An 18,238-nucleotide genomic window follows, 5' to 3' on the forward strand; every position below is an offset into this window, starting at 1 on the left:
AAAAGCCTTTCAAAATGTATTGTAAAAGCTTTTGAAAGTAGTCTATTTTGTTCTTCAAGGCTGCATTTGGTCTAAAATGCAAAATAAATGACAAAATAAATAAATAAAGGCCTATTTGTTTAAATTGAAATAAATAAAAATAAAGTGAAGGTAATTTATTTTAAACTGATGATGGCAAATAAGTATTCTTAATTCTACAAGCTTTTTATATTGAATTTCATGTTAGGACTGAGCAATAAAACTATAATATTCATACACTTGTTTAGATTATGTCCAGAATAAGGTTTATGCTTGTAGACATGACTAAGTAATGCTGATTATTTACACCACACAGACAGTTTGTGCCCAACAGCACAAGTTTCTTTGATTTATTTTACAACCAGATCAGACAGCACTGACATTCAATTTTATTAATGCAATGACTGAGGCTCCTTCACCATGTTTTGCAGAGGGATCCTAAAATTAATCAACTCTGGTGTTTCTCAAATTTCTCTGAAACTACAGTTTCAACATAAAGATTTTAACATTGTATTGTAACTGCACTGTAAAACCCAATCATTTTGATAAACCCCATAACCCAATAAACCTAATAAACTCTTTTGTGGCAAACCATTAAAGTTTTTAAACAAAATGTTGTGAGTACATTTTCTTTTCGGCTTAGTCCCTTTTTTAATCTGAGGTCAACACAGCAGAATGAACCGCCAACTTATCCAGCATATGTTTTACGCAGCAGATCCCCTTCCCGCTGCAACCCATCTCTGGATCTCTCTCATACACTATGGACAATTTAGCCTACCCAATTCACCTGTACCGCATGTCTTAGGACTGTGGGGAAAACCGGAGCACCCGGAGGAAAACCACACGAGCACGGGGAGAACATGCAAACTCCACACAGAAACGCCAACTAACCCAGCCGAGGCTCGAACCAGTAACCTTCTTGCTGTGAGGCGACAGCACTACCTACTGCGCCACTGCATCACGTCCAACAAATAAATATAGTTTATTTAATCCAAGACAAATCTATTTTCTAGCGTTTTGGAAAGGATAGAAGGCAGGAAATACACAAGACAGCTTCGTAACATAATATTCATGAGGCACGCTTCCGTGAGCGGCTACTAAATCTAACTCTGACCCAATCACGCAAGACTAAAGTAAGATTGTCATGTGACGTAATTAATATTCATGAGTGAAGCATTTCTTCTACCAGGATTGGTAACGTTAGTATCGCCACCCGGAAGTTCAATTTCGAAATGTTTCTTAGAGCTTTTTCACGAAAAATTTGATTTTTTTGCTTAATATGTTATGACCGGCCATGGTAATGGAGTCTGGGCGCACATCGGCATACGGCGTGCGTATAAATATTCTGTTTGTTCATTCTGATGTGTTTCTATGTATAGCAAAAAACGTGTAACGTCAGGAAAATAGTCACGAGTACAGCTATATTTATCTTATGACAGACAATAGCGTTGAGGTGAATGATTTATTCCTTTATTTACCTGTATGCTTGTGCTGCTACGGTGTTTGTTGCTCTTTATATTTTTGTGCGCATATGTTTTTGGCTAGTTTTAGAAAAAATACACTAACTTATGTGCTTTATTATCAGTTAAATCTTCTTTCAGTGGCTCTGGTCTATTTGTAATTAGGCTGCTGTCCGAGTAACGGTAACCAAGTGTTCCGATAATGGCGCAATTGACCAGATCGTTTAGCCAGTGACATTAGTCTTTTACAAATTTCTTGTGGAATAGAAAGCCATTATTGGGCTGTGATAGAGTTTGTGCATTAGCACTTTGAAATGTATAGCTTCAAAGTAACATTTTGATGCTCGTTAAGTAGCTTTCAGCTATTTGTTGTAGTTGCTTTGACTATTACAATGCCCATTTTAAATTCATCTTTGTCTTGTTTTTGTGGCTTAGAATAACACCAATGTAGATTTTACACAAAGCACTGATGATGACCCTCTCATTGATGGACCACTCGTATCCCAAGATGCACTTGAGTCGGCAATCAAGAGAGAGTTTCAGACATTAAGCACTCCCTGGGCAGTGGGTGTCCTTTCATTTTTACACGTAAGTATAGAACCAAAAAATTGCACAAGTATACAGTACTGGTTACAAGTTTAGAAACATTAAGATTGGTTAATGTCTTTAAAAGTAGTTAATGCTTATCAAAATGTATTTTAAATCATTGAAATATTTTTAAAATGTGTTATGCTGTTACATAAGTATTATATATTTTTTGAAACATCTGTGTGTTCATGTAAAATGTAGTTTATTCCTGTAGTTAAAGCAACATTTTTAGCAGTCATTCTAGTTTTCAGGGTCACATGATCTTTCAGAAAACATAATTTTTTCTCCAGAAAAATGTATTTATTTTTTGCAGCTTAGTCACTTTATTAATCTAGGGTCGCCACAGCAGAATGAACTGACAGCTTATCCAGCATATGTTTTATGCAGCGGATGCCCTTCCAGCTGCAACCCATCACTGGGAAACACAGACACACTCTCTTACACACATACACCACAGACAATTTAGCTTACCCAAATCACCTATAGCGCATGTCTTTGGACTGGGGGAGAAACCGGAGCACCCGGAGAAACCCACGCCGTCGCCAACAAGAGGAGAACATGCAAACTCCACACAGAAATGCCAACTGACTTAGCTGAGGCTTAAACCAGCAATCCTCTTACAGTTAGGCGATGGTGCTACCCATTGCGCCACTGCGCCGCCTCCAGAAACATTTCTGATTATTATTGCTGCTTAATATTTATTTAGATCTGTGATGTGTAACCATCGGGGTTTTTTAAATCAAGGACCAAATAAATTGTTTAAAGATGGCTTTAAAACAATTATAATCTTACAAAAGCTTTACTATTAAATAAATCCTGTTATTTTGAAGTTTATATTAATCAAAAAATCCTGAAAAGTAATTTGTCGCACAAAAAATACCATGCAGATGTTTTATGGAAACTGTGATGAAACTGAAAAGTAACAGTAATAAATAATTAAAATAGTGCAGCACATCAACATATAATAATATATTATTATAGATATTATAAAAATTGTAAATACATAAATATTTCGGCACTAAAAGCTCAAGTAATGGGGCTAGAAATTCAACTTTAAATAATAAGAATACATATTTTTTAATTCTCATTTAAATTTATTAACACAGAGAAACATTTTATTTTTCAATTGTAAAAATATTGCACCATTCAATAACTTTCTTTTCGGCTTTTCCGAAAATTAATCAGTCTCTTTATTAATCAGGAGTCACCACAGCAGTATGAATCACCAACATATCCAGGATATGTTTAACACAGCAGATGCCCTTTTAGCTGCAACCCAGTACTGGGAAACATCCATACACACTCATACACTATGGCCAATTTAGTGTATTCAATTCGCCTATACCGCATGTCTTTGGCAGACCCATGCGAACACGAGGAGAACATGCGAACTCCACACAGAAATGCTAACTGGCCCAGCCGGGGGTCAAACCAGCTGGCTGTGATACGACAGCACTACCCACCGCACCACAATGCGGCCCCATATTTCATCAATATTTGATTTAACTAAGTGCAGGTTGGTGAGCAGGAGAGCTTTGAAAACCAAAAAAATCAAATTTTTAATATTTAATATACACTATTATACTAAGAGTATAAATATGTTTTACTCCCCTTTGTGTTCCAGAGATGACATATTTTTATTTCTGTGCATCCTGACAGTATTTTTAAAGAACACCCTGTTAAATGTGTTTCTGTCATTTCTCTGTTTCTTCTGCAGGTGGTTTATGTGGTGGTGTGTATCGTAATTACAGTATTTTGCTGGATATCTGATGAACACACATCTGAGTGCACTGCAGCATTAAATGGGATAGACTCCAAAACCGTGGTGTTACTGGGAAAAGTTGCTCTCTGGGTGGTCGTCTTTATATACGATCGAGTTGTCCAGCGTCGCCACAGTGCAGTGAGACGGAAAGGTTATCTGGACTTTTACAGGACGACCAAAGGAATTAAAAGCCTTCCTCTACTCATTCACTCTGCAGGTGAAACATAATTTCTTCTCTTTATCTGTCACTTTAGAAACTGAATTAATCTTTGTGGATCACATGAGGTGATTGAAGTATGCTGTCAATTTTCCGTGTAGCACTGTAATGTTTTACAACTCACAATCACCTCACAGCAAGAAGGTCACTGGTTCGAGCCTCGGCTGGGTCAGTTTACATTTCTGTGTGGAGTTTGCATGTTCTCCTATTGTTCACGTGGGTTTCCTTCACGTGGTCTGGTTTCCCCCACAAGTCCAAAGACGTGCGCTAAAGGTGAATTGGGTAAGCTAAATTGTCTAGTGTATGTGTGTAAATGAGTGTGTATGGATGTTTCCCAGTGATGGGTTGCAGCTGGAAGGGCATCCGCTGCGTAAAACATGCTGGATAAGTTGGCAGTTCATTCCTCTTTGGCGACCTCAGATTAATAAAAGGACTGAGCCGAAAAGAAAATGAATGAATAAATGAATGAATGTTTTACAACTGACCGCTAGATGGCAGTGCTTAAGCTATCATTAGGACTGTAATAATAAAATTGAGACCAGTTGAAAAAGTGTCGGTTTTTCTGGAATTGCTTGATTTACTTGGTATAATTGGAGTAAAATATTAATATTTGTTTTATTCTCTGAAGGTCTGATAACATTTCTTCCATTTGTATAGAACCAATTTATAATAAAATATAATACTAAGATTTGAGGCAACTTTTGTTTAGAGAAACTGAGAATAGTTGTTTAAGTTTTTTTTTTTTAACGCTTGTGTACACCAAATATGGAATTTAATAATTGATAATGAACCATGTTAATTTGTTATTTTAAATACAATTCATGTTCTTCAAAACTAATACTAAATCCATCCCTAATACTAAGTCCTTGTAATATTTTATTTATTTTATGCAATATTTTAAAATATGGCAACGTTTACACTACCTTTTTAGGCCAGTCAGTTTTTTTATTCATTTAGTTTTTATTTTACTTGATGTTAATGCAATAAATTGATCAGAAGTGACAGTAATGACATTTTAATAACATTTAAAATTAAAAACAATGACTATCACTTCGAACTTCATTCAGTTTGTCAGTGCTGAATAAAATGGCTGCTAAAATACAGAAATAAATTACATTTTAAAATGGTCTTCAAATAAAAAATACCATGTTACTTGAAATGTTTATTATAATATTTAAAAGCATTGCTATTAGTTGAATGTGTTTTACTTTAATAATGTGACAGCAATGATAACATTTTATGTACCCAAATGTTTATGAATGGTAATGTGTGTGGGTTTTGGGCAGAAACTGTAAACCAAAATAAAAAAAAAAAACCATACAGACTTAGGCTGAACTGTAATAAATAAGTGTTATCAGTTAAAATCAAGTAATTAATGCTTGCTTTTTTGATGCAGAAGTTTGTTACTGATTTAATGCACAATTGCTTTATTTTTCTCTATTACAAAGGAAATGCAGCAATCCTGACAGTAATTGCTCCATCCTCACTGTTGGATGCAAATGTGAAGAATCTGTCTGTGTATCTTCTGTTGGCCATCATCTGTTTGGAGCTTCTGCTGACAATCATATGCTTGCTAAGATATACAGGTACTACTCACTCACTCACTCCCACACACACACGCGCACGCGCACACACACACACACACACACACACACACACACACACACACACACACACACACACACACACACACGATTTGTTCATGGTTCAATCAGAATCATATTTATGCATAATAAATAAAGATAAACATGCACCTTTATTCCGTGCATTCATATAATACAGCACACACAGAGTGAAAAATTCCTCTTACTAACAATATGTATCTCTCATTTGCCGTGAATCCGAATCACCACATTTTCTGGAAAAGCTGCTTTTAAATAAGTCACACTGGGACTTGTCACAAAACTACATTTCTGAGAGGAAAATGCTTTTATATTTAAACACAAACAATAAGTCATATCAGTGTAGCCTATATATTGTGTGTGTCAGCATTGGTGTTCCATTTGAGATTAATTTAAAATGCAAGCCAGTGACAAATGTTTTTTTTCTTGAACTTATTTTCAGTGTTTTTATTTTCTTAAAGTCACCTTAAAATCAAATTGACACTTAATTTAAAGTGTTCTTTACTTTCAGAACCTGTGTTAATTAATAGGAAAAAAATTTATAGTTTATTTTTTTCTATCTTTTATTTATTTTCGAAAATTAGCTTTTGCTGTGGAATGTCATAGGGTATTTGCTTGACATTAACACCTGCAGACCCACAAAATGTGGGTAGATTTCAGCTGTGGTGGGTTTAAATTTGAGTTTTCTCAAAAGTCATGCAAATTAAAAACTAACTGCAATGTGACCCTACAAAACGACAACTCCAATGAGTAGTCCCTGCAACCCAGTGTTTGCTCTTGTGCTTGAGCAGCATCACACTATAAGTGAAGTTAATGCGCTCAAGCTCCCCATCACATTTGCTTGAGTTCAGTTGTTTGAACTTGCGTGGGAGACACTGTTCAATTGGCAAATGCAACATGAATTAAGCATTATTTGCGCCTTGTGGCAATAATTTGGTTTTTATTCATGCTTTTGGTGTGATCCCAGCATAAGTCCAGCAGAGAAGGAATAAATCTGACAATGAAAGACGATTGTGACATTTTTAATACATCTGTCACACACACACACACACACACACACACACACACACACACACAAAATCTGAGCTTGGTGAATTGTAATTAATTAGCCGAAAATGTTTTTTGTATTCGTACAACAGTGTAAACAACATTTTACCCTGCACACTACAGTATTTATTGCTGTGGTTAATAAGTTTTTATAAAATATAATTTAATAAATAGTTAATATTTTAGAAATATGTATTTAAAGTGCCTTTCAGTTTCCACTTAATAAATGTTGTCCAAGACAAGAACAGGTGTTTTTTTATGTTAACTTTGATGTAAGGTTTTGATCCACTTCAAATGTCAACTAATGTATACTAGCCATATACTATGTGTGTATTATAATTTGGGTGGTCAAGGGGGTTTAAGTAACCTAAATCAAGTAAAATTACTTAAAATTAATACATTTTAGCATGCGAAGGTGAAATTTAAGGAGTTACTTCAAATACTAACCATGACTGATTTAGTCATAGCACTTGACTTTGCCACGTTCATTCTCAATTATCCCACAGAGCCCATTCCCCGCTGTAACTTCACCAGTGGGTGTCGCTGTTGTGCAGTGTTGCTTACATAAACAGTGATATTTTTATTAGTTTATAATTTTTATACCATGGACAATTTTGTCATCCAGTTTATCTTTGATGTACTGCCCCCACTGTCCCTTACTTGATTAAATGAAATAAATACAGTACAGTATATGTAGTAAGAAATTAAAAGGTAAGTTCACCCAAAATGGCACATTTTGTTAATAATTCCTCAACCTCATGTCATTCCAGTTCCCTGAGACCTTCATTCATCTTGAGAATAAAAAAAAACAATTCCTTACATTTATATAGCGCTTTTCTGGGCACTCAAACCACTTTAAACATAGGGAGCAATCTCCTCATCTACCACCAGTGTGCAGCATCCACCTGGATGACGCGACGTCAGCCATTTTGTGCCAGACCACACACCACACACCAGCTAATAGGTGGAGAGGAGACATGAAGCCAATTATGATATGGGGATGGTTAGGTTAAATTTGGCCAGGATGCTGGGGTGAAACCCCTACTTTTTTTCGATGGACATCCTGGGATTTTAATGACCACAGAGAGTCAGGACCTCAGTTCAACGTCTCATCCGAAAGACAGCGCTCACTGAGCAGTATAGAATCCCCGTCACTATACTGGGGCATTAGGACCCACACAGACTGCAGGTTGGCCGCCCCCTGCTGACCTCACCAACACCACTTCCGGCAGCAACCTAGTTTTCCCATGTGGTCTCCCATCCAATATACTGAAAACACAAATTATGATATTTTAGATGAAATCCAGGAGCTCTCTTTCCGTGAAAAGAAACCAAAACAATTCAGGTTCAACTGTAATCACATGAAGCTTCAAGAACACTTTTATGTGCCCCAAAACACTGTAAAAAGTAGTTTGTCTTGTCTTCCATGACAGGTCAGGGTGTGCATTTTCTATGGGCAGTATATTGCCCTTAGAGTCAACAGCGCAACATACAAGTGCCATTATTTAGTGTTTACAGGTTTTTTTGCCACGTAAAAGTGTTCTTGGAGCTTCGTATGATTACAAAAATTGAACGTCTCAGAACTGTTGCTGTCTGTGGGAATGAGGGAGCTCTCAGATTTCATCTAAAATATTTTAATTTGTGTTCTGAAGAAAACCAAGGTCTCAGGGGATTGGAACAACACTAGGGTGAGTAATTATTAACAGGATAAACATTTGTAGTTGAACTAACCCACTAAAAGAAACTAAATCTTTTCCAAATAGTCTTTTGAATGCTATATATAATAGTGTTTCATAGCATAGTTTTGGTCTTTTCACAAGAAAAAGATACTAGACCAATAGACGTATACCTTTCACCTTGTATGATTTACGATGGCATGTCCCTCACATATGAATGGGAGTTTGTAGCATCTAAATATACAAAACTCCTGGTGTAGCAGCTCGTATCATATGATTTAAGATGCCACCACTCAAAAAAAGACTAGTTTTGGTGGCTAATAAGAGTTAGAGTTGCCACCAGGACTGTACATGCACACCTCCCCCAGCATGCATTACAATGCCCAATACTCAAGGTTCTGTCTTTAGCCTCTTTAGAAACACACCAGGCAGCTGTTGTCCCTCTCAGCTTCCGTTTCTTGCATTTTGTGCTCCTTATTATAAAATTGCTAACAATTCTCTGCACTTCCATATTGAGACTGAACAGAGGTGCAATTTTTGGGAGAATGTTAAAGCGAAAGACTATATGTGTGGGGGAAGGTACTTGTTATGGACACAGGGCTCATCTTTGCCAAAGGCAACCTGAATCTACCCCACCCTAATACACCGTGGCATTGTCTTTAATGTTGACACACACATTCTCGTATCAGTGGCTGGATTCCAGAGATGATTAGTGAAGTGAAGCTTGACCACGTGTGTTATCTACAGAGACACACCCTCACTCGCTCTCTTCATTCTCAATGAGCTCCATCAGCTGATATCACCACAGTCTCGGATATCACTCGACGAGGCTTGCATGTGTGGGAAATCACTTGCATGCATCTCAAAAGTGTTTTTACCATTGTTTGTGGTCAATAAGATAAAAAAAGAAATGACCAAAAATCAAATGTTACTCTTTTATAGTTGTATTGCATTAAGTTGATTGAAACTGACAGAAAATGCATTTATAATGTTACAGATGGATTTCTTTTGAACTTTAATGAAAAAATACAGCTTATTTTGAAAGCATGACAACAACAGTTACTTAAACAATATATTAGTCAATCTAATTAAAATTTATTAAAAAGTTATGACTAATAATATCTGTTGAAAATTCAGCGATGCATTCATAAAAGTAAATTAAATTTAAAGAATAAACTAAATTTAAAAAGTATATATTTTAGAAAAGTTATTTTAAATTGTAAATATTTAAAAATAACGCTGTTTTACTGTGTTTGTTGAAGTGTTGTCTGATAAGAAACACAGTTAAACAGAAGTTTTATTTTAAAAGAACAATACTATTAGACAATATTTTGCTGTGTTTTTTATGTAATAAATAAATCAAACCCTTGGTTAGCATGATGGACTTTAATTAAATTTTAAATGTGAAATATATTGCAAGTGAACTTTAGAAATTGTTCTTATATAAGTGTCATGTTAGTCATGTTCAAAAGCCTGTCAACAAAAATCTCAAAGTAACATTTTTAGAATATTGATAAGAAATGCTCTGTTTCTCTTTCCTATTTCTTTTTTTTATTGCATCTTTTTATTCACATTTTAACTATTTATCACAAAACACATTGAAACAAACCAACAGACAATGGCCATTTTAACAATGCAATGCTTAAGAAAAACAGATAATTTTTTTTAAATAAATTTATTTATATATATATATATATATATATATATATATATATATATATATATATATATATATATATATATATATATATATATATATATATGTTCATTCATAAAGAATAAAATTATAATACATAAATAAATAATAGCAAAAATAATAAAGAGCAAATAAATAAGCAAAATGAAAATATGTAATGATAAAATAATATTTCAACAAAATACATAAATTCAATTGTGAAATACCACAACTCAAAATGCAGCTTATAGAAACGTCAATAAAATCCAAGTGAGGAGTCCAGACTTGATGAAAAGCCTCAGTGGACAAATGAATGACAGATGTAAGGAATTCTAAGGGAATCATTTGCCTATTAATATTGTGCCTCCCTTTCAAGGATGGGGGTTTGTCACTGATCCAGTTTAAAAGTATATTTTTCCTGGCAGGAAAGGCTAAAATGTGAAATAAAGGATTAATGAATTTGTCAGGCAAACATCCTTCATTTCTTTTTCTGATTTGCCCTCCATTGTAGTATAATTTGTTTGAAAAGTCTATTCATCTTATAAAGAACAAGATCGTCATGATTTGCACAAAGACTTTTTACCCAGCATTATATATTCAGGGATCCAAATTCCTTTTATTTTAACACCTGAATATGCCAAGATCTACAAATCAACGATGTGTCCTTTTCTCCCACACACTAAGATAATTCCCAAAAGAATAAACCCAGGTCTCAATCAAAAGCCTTTTATTCGCTGCACATCTATTGTGCTAACGAGTGATCTCTATCCATTTACCCAGCGTTTATCTCCTCCTATCCATATATCCATCTCTCCGTCCCTTTCCTAAAGGAAGGTGCAGTTAGGTCAGAGTCCTGCTCCGGGGTCTTTGAAGTGTCCTCTGTGATGTTGCATCTCTCTCTTCATTTCAACATGAATGCAGCATTCTGTATGGGTCGTATGCCATTCTGCACTTCAAAGGAAGTTTAGGGCCCTTCAAAGGGGGCGAGGGAGGTGATTGGGCCCTGCATTGTTCTACCGCGATGCACAGAAAACATGCGCTCGGCCCCTTTCGTGTCCAAAAGTGCTCACTGATGGATAAAAATGGGTCAAATATGATGATTGAGGGAGCTGAATGAATAAAAGTGCACATAATAAGCTATCAAATTACATTTCTTTTGTTTATATGAGTTGTATGTTTCGCAAAAGTCTGTGCAACATTGTGCTAGAATGCAGATGTCTTGGATCGTTGACTGTTCGGTTTGGGTTATTGTAATGGTGTTGATTTTTACGTGTCTTTTGTGGAGGGAAGCACTACTGTTTAGCGAAGATATAAGGAATTTGACACGTATATCAGAAAGACTGCCGCTCCGTCTCTTTAAAAACATTCTTTAAAGGCCTTTCTTGATGTATTGCGACAGATCTGACGAATCACTCTTAATAACCTCCCAAAGTTACATATCTAAACTCATTGTATATGTGTGGAATAACTGCTCGAGCTTCATTTACTGCTGTAGATGCACTTCTAGGGCACTTCAGAGCGAGAGAAGAGTTGTGCATTATCTCTAAAGAGGGAATCGCTGATCTCCTTCCTGCTAGACTCAATGGCTTGTTGGCCCCCATTTCCTGCAGGTGATTGAAGAAAGAGCAGTTTTATCTGATTGGTGTGTTTGTGATGGGGTAGCCAGGTGTGGGTCAGGAAAACGCCGGGGTTTGTGTATGCGTGTGTCACACTTTTAGGTGATTATAGTGTGATTAGAATGTATTCAGAAGCCCTGAGATATGTTGCACTGGGATTCCCGGAGATTATCTTTTGACGGATGTTTTGGCACTTACTTTATGTCATGTTAACACTTTGTTTTTTACTTCAGTTTTACAATGCAGCTATAAATAATAAATAGTATAAAAATAAATAAAAAAATATATCTGTTAATTAACAGTTACTGTATTTTGGTGTTTTCCATTTACTTACGGTTGTGAATTGCGTTATGGGAAATTGATCTCTGCACTGTCCACTTTTGATGTTGAAAATTCAACTCTACTGTTTAACAAAGTCACTTTTATTAACGTTTTAGTATTTTGAAGTGATGTAATGTATAAGAAATAATATACAGAGAAATAAGTCAGTAAAATAACAGAAAATGTGCTAGCCGTTTATTACCACACTGTAAAAAATAATCCGGAAATTTACGGTTTATTTCCGGCAGCCAGAAAATAATTTCTGGGTGCCAGAAGTAAATCGTAAAACAACAGCCATTAAATTACAGAAATTTCCTGTAATATAACAGAGGTTAAATTACAGAAGTTTACCAGAAATTTAAGTTTAAGTACATTTCTCGAATTTATTGTCCATTATTTTATGGTAAATTTTTCTAATTTAACGGCCGTTATTTTGCTTTTTTTTTTTTCTGAACCCCAGCTGCTTGAAATAAACCGTAAAATTACGGATTTGTTTTACAGTGCAGGTTTTTTGTAATATACAACACTAGTCCAGACAGTTTATAAATTTAAACTACTAAAAATGTTAATAAAAGTCATTTTTTTTAACTTTTCAAGGTTAAATTTGTGATAGGAAAGATTTATGTCCCATAGTTTAATTCAAAAGCATAAATAAACGAGGAAAAAAATGTGAATGACAAAATATGGAAAACTGCTTATTAACAGATTTTTTACAGTGTAGCATCTCAAATGTTACTCTGAGTTATTTTTTCCCACTGTACAACTTCTAGTTACTAAGTGAGTAAACCCATTGGGTTGAAAGTATCAAGTTTATTTTGGTAAAAAAAACAAAACTGCGAAACCCTGTGGATCTTTAAAAGTTGAATTAATTTTTTTAATTCTGCACATATAGTTAATTTACTTGATCATTTCAAAGCAATGGGTTTACTCCATCTTTTAAAGGCAACTAATTCCATTAAAAGGAACAGGTTTGCTCGCGTGCTCTTTCTCTTTTTTTTTTTAAAGTAAAGCCAACTAATTACTTTTTACTGTGTATTGAATAAACACTATTATGCCGAAAAACAGTCATGCCGACTATCCTAGTAGTTACAACATCCGTTTTTGCTCTCCAATGAATTGTATAGAACACACAGGATGAAAAATTACCTTATTTATACAATAAGCAATTTTCAGATTTTTCATTGTTAATTCTGAAGCAGTGCTACTCATTTAACCAGTAGTATTTTTTTATATGGTGTCGCAGTGGCGCAGTAGGTAGTGCTGTCGCCTCACAGCAAGAAGGTCGCTGGTTTGAGCCTCGGCTGGGTCAGTTGGCATTTCTGTGAGGAGTTTGCATGTTCTTCCTGTGTTCGCGTGGGTTTCCTCCGGGTGCTCCGGTTTCCCCCAAAGACATGCAGTACAGGTGAATTGGGTAGGCTAAATTGTCCATAGTGTATGAGCATGAATGAGTGTATATAAATGATTCCCAGAGATGGGTTGCAGCAGGAAGGGCATCTACTGCGTAAAACATATGCTGGATAAGTTCATTCCGCTGTGGCGACCCCAGATTAATAAAGGGACTAAGCCGAAATGAGAATGAATGAATGAATTAATGAATGAATTTGTTTATATATTAATTTATGTTTTTGGTAGCACTTTTTTGTATCCTTTTTACATGTTCCTTGTATTTAGTATAGTAATTGCAATAAATAATAATACATAATTACATCTAACACAATCCTAAATTTTACAATCTCTACATGTTGTCCCAGCGCAAATCCATTTCATTAATGTTTTTTTTACAATTTTAAGTTGATTGAACATAAAACAATTAAGCTGTCCCTCCAAAAAACTCAAATTGTGTTGTTTCAGCTCATTTTTATTAAGTAGGTTGAACAAGCAAGCAGCTACTTTACCCATGTACTACGCAAGTAAGGACATCCAATTAATTAACCTGACAAAGTCTGCATTTAAATCATTAATGTTATTATTATTTTTCTATTTGAATATTATTTTAATATGTATTATTTTATTGTGATGGTATTTTTGTTTTAGTAAAATATGTATAACATGAAAAAGATAGCAATTGTTTTTTAATAAATTGTGTTTAATTTAAAATAGATGTTTTCAATGCAATAAATGATTTATAGTGCAAACATCAAACCATTTAATAACTGATAAAAGTATTCAGAACAGTATTTATTTATTTATGAATTTATTTCACAACAAATCACTATGTAGATTAATCAACATTCCTCAAAAACATAAATATACCCCAATTAGCCCAAAGACTAGTTTTCATTGGTAGTCCCTTTGCCAGATGTTAAAGGCCTATACTGTACACTAAAAAAAAATGATGCAAACAATTGTTCCAAACCATTTATATGGGTTGAATTTAAACTAAATTTCAAAAAAGGTAATGATTCGCACTCAATTGCTTCGTACTGTTTTTATTTTTTATTTTTCTTACATTTTACGGGTGGTTAAAAGACAGACGTTTCGGCACAAAGCCTTCCTCAGTGTGAATTAAATTTAAACTAACAAATTAAATTTAGTAATGTTCAACTTAATTTGTTTGTTTAGATTCAGCCCAAATAAGTTGTTTGCAACCATTAACCTTGAAAAAAGTCATTCAAAGATGATTCCTTGAATTTACTACATTTTTTAGTGTCCGAATAAGAATATAAATTCAAACTATAAACAAAACTCAAATGGACCACAAAAATATCCAAAACCCTAGCAAAACACTATTGAGATATTTTAGATATGATCTGTCACTTATTTAGGATTATACACATATTTTGAACACTTTAATTTTGGATTCAGTTTGTTTGAATTTGCCGTTGCGTCGCAGTGTATGGAGTGAAAGTTTGCTGATTGAGAGACACATTAAAGGTGTGAGAGAGGAGGGAAGCGACGTGTGAATTCACACAGTTGCCTCGCATTCTCACTCTCCCAAAACACACACTAGCTATGCGTCTACCAGCACACCTTGTGGAGAGGAATAGCTGCTCTGAACGCGGCTCCTGCTCACACATACACACACACCGAACGTGTGTCTTCAAACACCTCGCTCACGTTTAAGCAAGTCTTGCACCATCAGACACAAACCACAACTATCAACATTTCTGTCTGGATTAGTTCCACTGCTTTTCTTTTTAACAATGACAACCAAATACTTTACTACACTGAAAACAAATACTTGGAACGTTTTTTAAATAAATTTACATTTTGCTAATCTTATATCAAGCGAAATTAACTTGTCAATATCAGCCTAACACTCCTAAATAAATAAAGTCAATGTTAATTGATTATCATTTGTTTTGAATGTAGATTTATTTAACTGAAATGCCATGTCAGATTATCTAAATGTTTCAAGGAAACAAACACTAATATCTCACTTTTTCCACTCAATTTATTCAGTACATAAAGTAAATGTGTAAACATTTAGAATATAATTTTCTAGTTATCCTTGACATTTATTATTGCAATTTTAAAATGGCGACAGTAAATTTATTTGACTTTCCCACACCAAAACTACTAATACTTTTAATACTTACTACTTTTAAACAGTTTGACATGGAGAAACTTTAGTTTTCTGCTCTCAGATTCGTGGATTTTGTTTATGGAGCGTTATTGGAAGGAAAATAGTTTGACAAGAGCTCATACTTCTTGTTAATTGTATGTTTGCTTGTGTTTTGTTTGTTTCAGTGCATGTGGTGAAGTTTAACAGAAAGAAGCCGCATCCTGACGTGACTGAAGAGGAGAGATCTTACGGCTGCTCCAGCGACGCACACACAGAGACTGGCTTCAGGTAACACTCAGCAGTGATTGACCAAAATACATACTGTATCCACCAGAGTTTTTGAAAAGCCAATGGGGTATATGCATACAGACTTTTATTTTCATCCAGCCAGCCTCAGTGCTTCCAGTGAACTGTCTTTCCATTATAAAAATGCCATGATTAAGGTCTGATTTCTTTAAAAGTCCTCTTAAACGTTGACGTTTTGCCATGAAACAGGAAGTTGTTATAACTCATACATTGTCTGATCTGCCTCAAAGTCCACATGTTTGATAAAAGTCCTGACCTGAACATGTTTACATGCCAATATCCAGTTACAGTTATTGCACCACCTACTGGCAACAGGAAATGTCATGTTTTACGCTGTAAAAAAACAAAACTCCCACATATTTTATTGTATCAGCACCAAATTTGGGTGGTGTTATCTGAAAGCTCTTGCGATGATTGAAATATATATGCGCAATATCACACTCGTAGCAGTGCGATATGGCTGTATATCGGCACTGGTAGGAGGCGTGCATTGTGCCCCCACCAGTGCCGATATACAGCAATATCGCACAGCTATGAGTGAGATATTGCGTTTATACAACAGTTTGACGGCATTATTGTGTATATAAAAACCAAATCAAACATGGAGAGTCTCAAAAACCTTGCTCTTTTTGTATAATAAAAAAAAATGAAGCAGACATGGCATTCAATAAAAGATATGATATGATATGATACTCTCCAATATACCCGACTGAAAAAGTATCATTAAAAACACTCTATTGGGACATTCCTAAATATACGCGTGTGTGTGTGTGTTTGTTTGTTTGTTTGTTTGTTTTCCTACACACAAATTTCTATCCCATGTGTTGTGAAGATCTCAGACAGGTGCATGTGTGTGTTGTGGTCTGTTTTGCCAGAGACGGCTCCAGTCTAGAGGATGTGGTGGAGAAGCAGGCGGACCTGATTGATTATCTGAAACAGCACAACAGCGTTCTGAGCCGCAGGATCCTGACACTGACCGGCCAGCAGATCAGAGCCTGACTCCTGCGCACACACACACTCACGGCTGACTGTGCGTATGATGAGTTCTGAATGGTTGCGTGTGAACGTGAGAGCGCGTCTATCTAGACTGGCATCGGCAGCCATGGCTCACTGATCAGAAGGCTTTTGGGGGGAAACGAACCCTGGTAACCTCTCTAATGACAAGTCGGGGTAAACAATGGCCACAATTAGAAAGTCAGAAACCTCCGCTGCCGAAAATGTTGACTGGAGATGCTCATTGTGAGTTAGATTTGATCAGAGCTAAAGCGTTGTAAAACTTCTGCTCTTCTAAGTGGGTTTATGTGAGAGCAGAAATGTGTTCGTTAGTTGTGTGCTTCATTTCCGTTCTTTAGTGCATCATTTGTGTTTTGGGTTTGTTGATTAGTGTTGGAGAAACTGGGGAAACGCATTAGTCCTAATACTGGATATGTCAGAGATTTTGAACCACTGTGTTTTTATCTAAACTAATGTGAATGAAAGGATTGAAACTTGTTTTTTGAAATAAAATTGAACAGATTTTAATTTGGTCTATTGAGTTTTGGCAAGATAAAGAAAAAAATAGCGTGAATGTGTTTCTAGGTTTTTTTAAATTAGATCTTTATTCTCGTTGGTTACAAATGTTTTTCTTGTATCGGTTTTAAATTGAATGATGAGGTGTTACAAAGAATAATTAATAATTGTTTGCATCTTGAATATAGGCGAAAACGAATGTTTCTGCCATAAAGTAAACAATAAAAAAAACTAAATATCTTTTTTATTGTATATTTTCTGAGAAAAGAAAATATTAATTACATGATAAGTCATTAAATAACTTTTTTTTACTAATTTTGACTGTTCGGTTCCTATTTTGCAATTCTTACTTTTAATCTCAGAATTACAACTTTGTCAATTCTGAGATTAAAATTAAGAATTGCAAAATAGAAACCGAACAGTCAAAATTAGTAAAAAAAAAAAGTCATTTAATGAAAAAGTTTAATTGCAAGAATGTTGGTCAGAATTCTTGGTTAAGTTTGAAAGTCACACAACTCACAATTGCCATAAAATAATTCAAATTTGTAAATCAATCAGAAGTGTGAAATGTCAGAAATGTTAAGCAAAACATTCATTCATTTACTTTCAGCTTAGTCCCTTCATTGATCAGGGGTCGCCACAGCGGAATGAACCCCTATGTTATCCAGCAAATGTTTCTATGCAGTGGATGCTTTTACAGCTGCAACCCAGAACTGGGAAACAACCATACACTCATTCACACACATATACTATGACTAACTTAGTTCATCCAATTCACCCAAAGCACATGTCTTTGGAGGAACTGGAGCACCCGGAGGAAACCCATGCCAACATGGGAAGAACATGCAAACTCCACACAGATATGCCAACTGGCCTAGCTGGGACTAGAACCAGTGACCTTCTTGCGGTGAGGCGA

The 18,238-nt window shown here is 35.2% G+C and overlaps 1 protein-coding gene across 2 annotated transcripts; it reads left to right on the forward strand.

Annotated features, from left to right (window-relative positions):
- The first annotated feature begins 1,220 nt into the window (after positions 1-1,220).
- Positions 1,221-17,334, forward strand: tmem192 (transmembrane protein 192). Of its 2 annotated transcripts, none has more exons than XM_087236436.1 (6): positions 1,221-1,471; positions 1,914-2,066; positions 3,784-4,045; positions 5,494-5,631; positions 15,693-15,795; positions 16,689-17,334. In XM_087236436.1, the coding sequence occupies exons 1-6, from the start codon at positions 1,451-1,453 to the stop codon at positions 16,810-16,812; spliced, it is 801 nt and encodes a 266-aa protein (XP_087092562.1). In that variant the 5' UTR covers positions 1,221-1,450; the 3' UTR covers positions 16,813-17,334.
- Positions 17,335-18,238: the final 904 nt, after the last annotated feature.

The sequence above is a fragment of the Danio rerio genome, chromosome 1 (assembly GCF_052040795.2).
Source record: "Danio rerio strain M-AB ecotype USA chromosome 1, GRCz13ab, whole genome shotgun sequence".
NCBI classification, from domain to species: Eukaryota; Metazoa; Chordata; class Actinopteri; order Cypriniformes; family Danionidae; genus Danio; species Danio rerio.

What these genes read in the sequence shown, in the direction of transcription:
- tmem192 (XM_087236436.1), top strand. Translation starts at nt 1,451, where the DNA reads ATGACAGACAATAGCGTTGAG. An exon ending in TCTACTCATTCACTCTGCAG is followed by an intron (nt 4,046 to 5,493) that starts GTGAAACATAAT and finishes TCTATTACAAAG; the next exon opens with GAAATGCAGCAATCCTGACA. An exon ending in CACACAGAGACTGGCTTCAG is followed by an intron (nt 15,796 to 16,688) that starts GTAACACTCAGC and finishes CTGTTTTGCCAG; the next exon opens with AGACGGCTCCAGTCTAGAGG.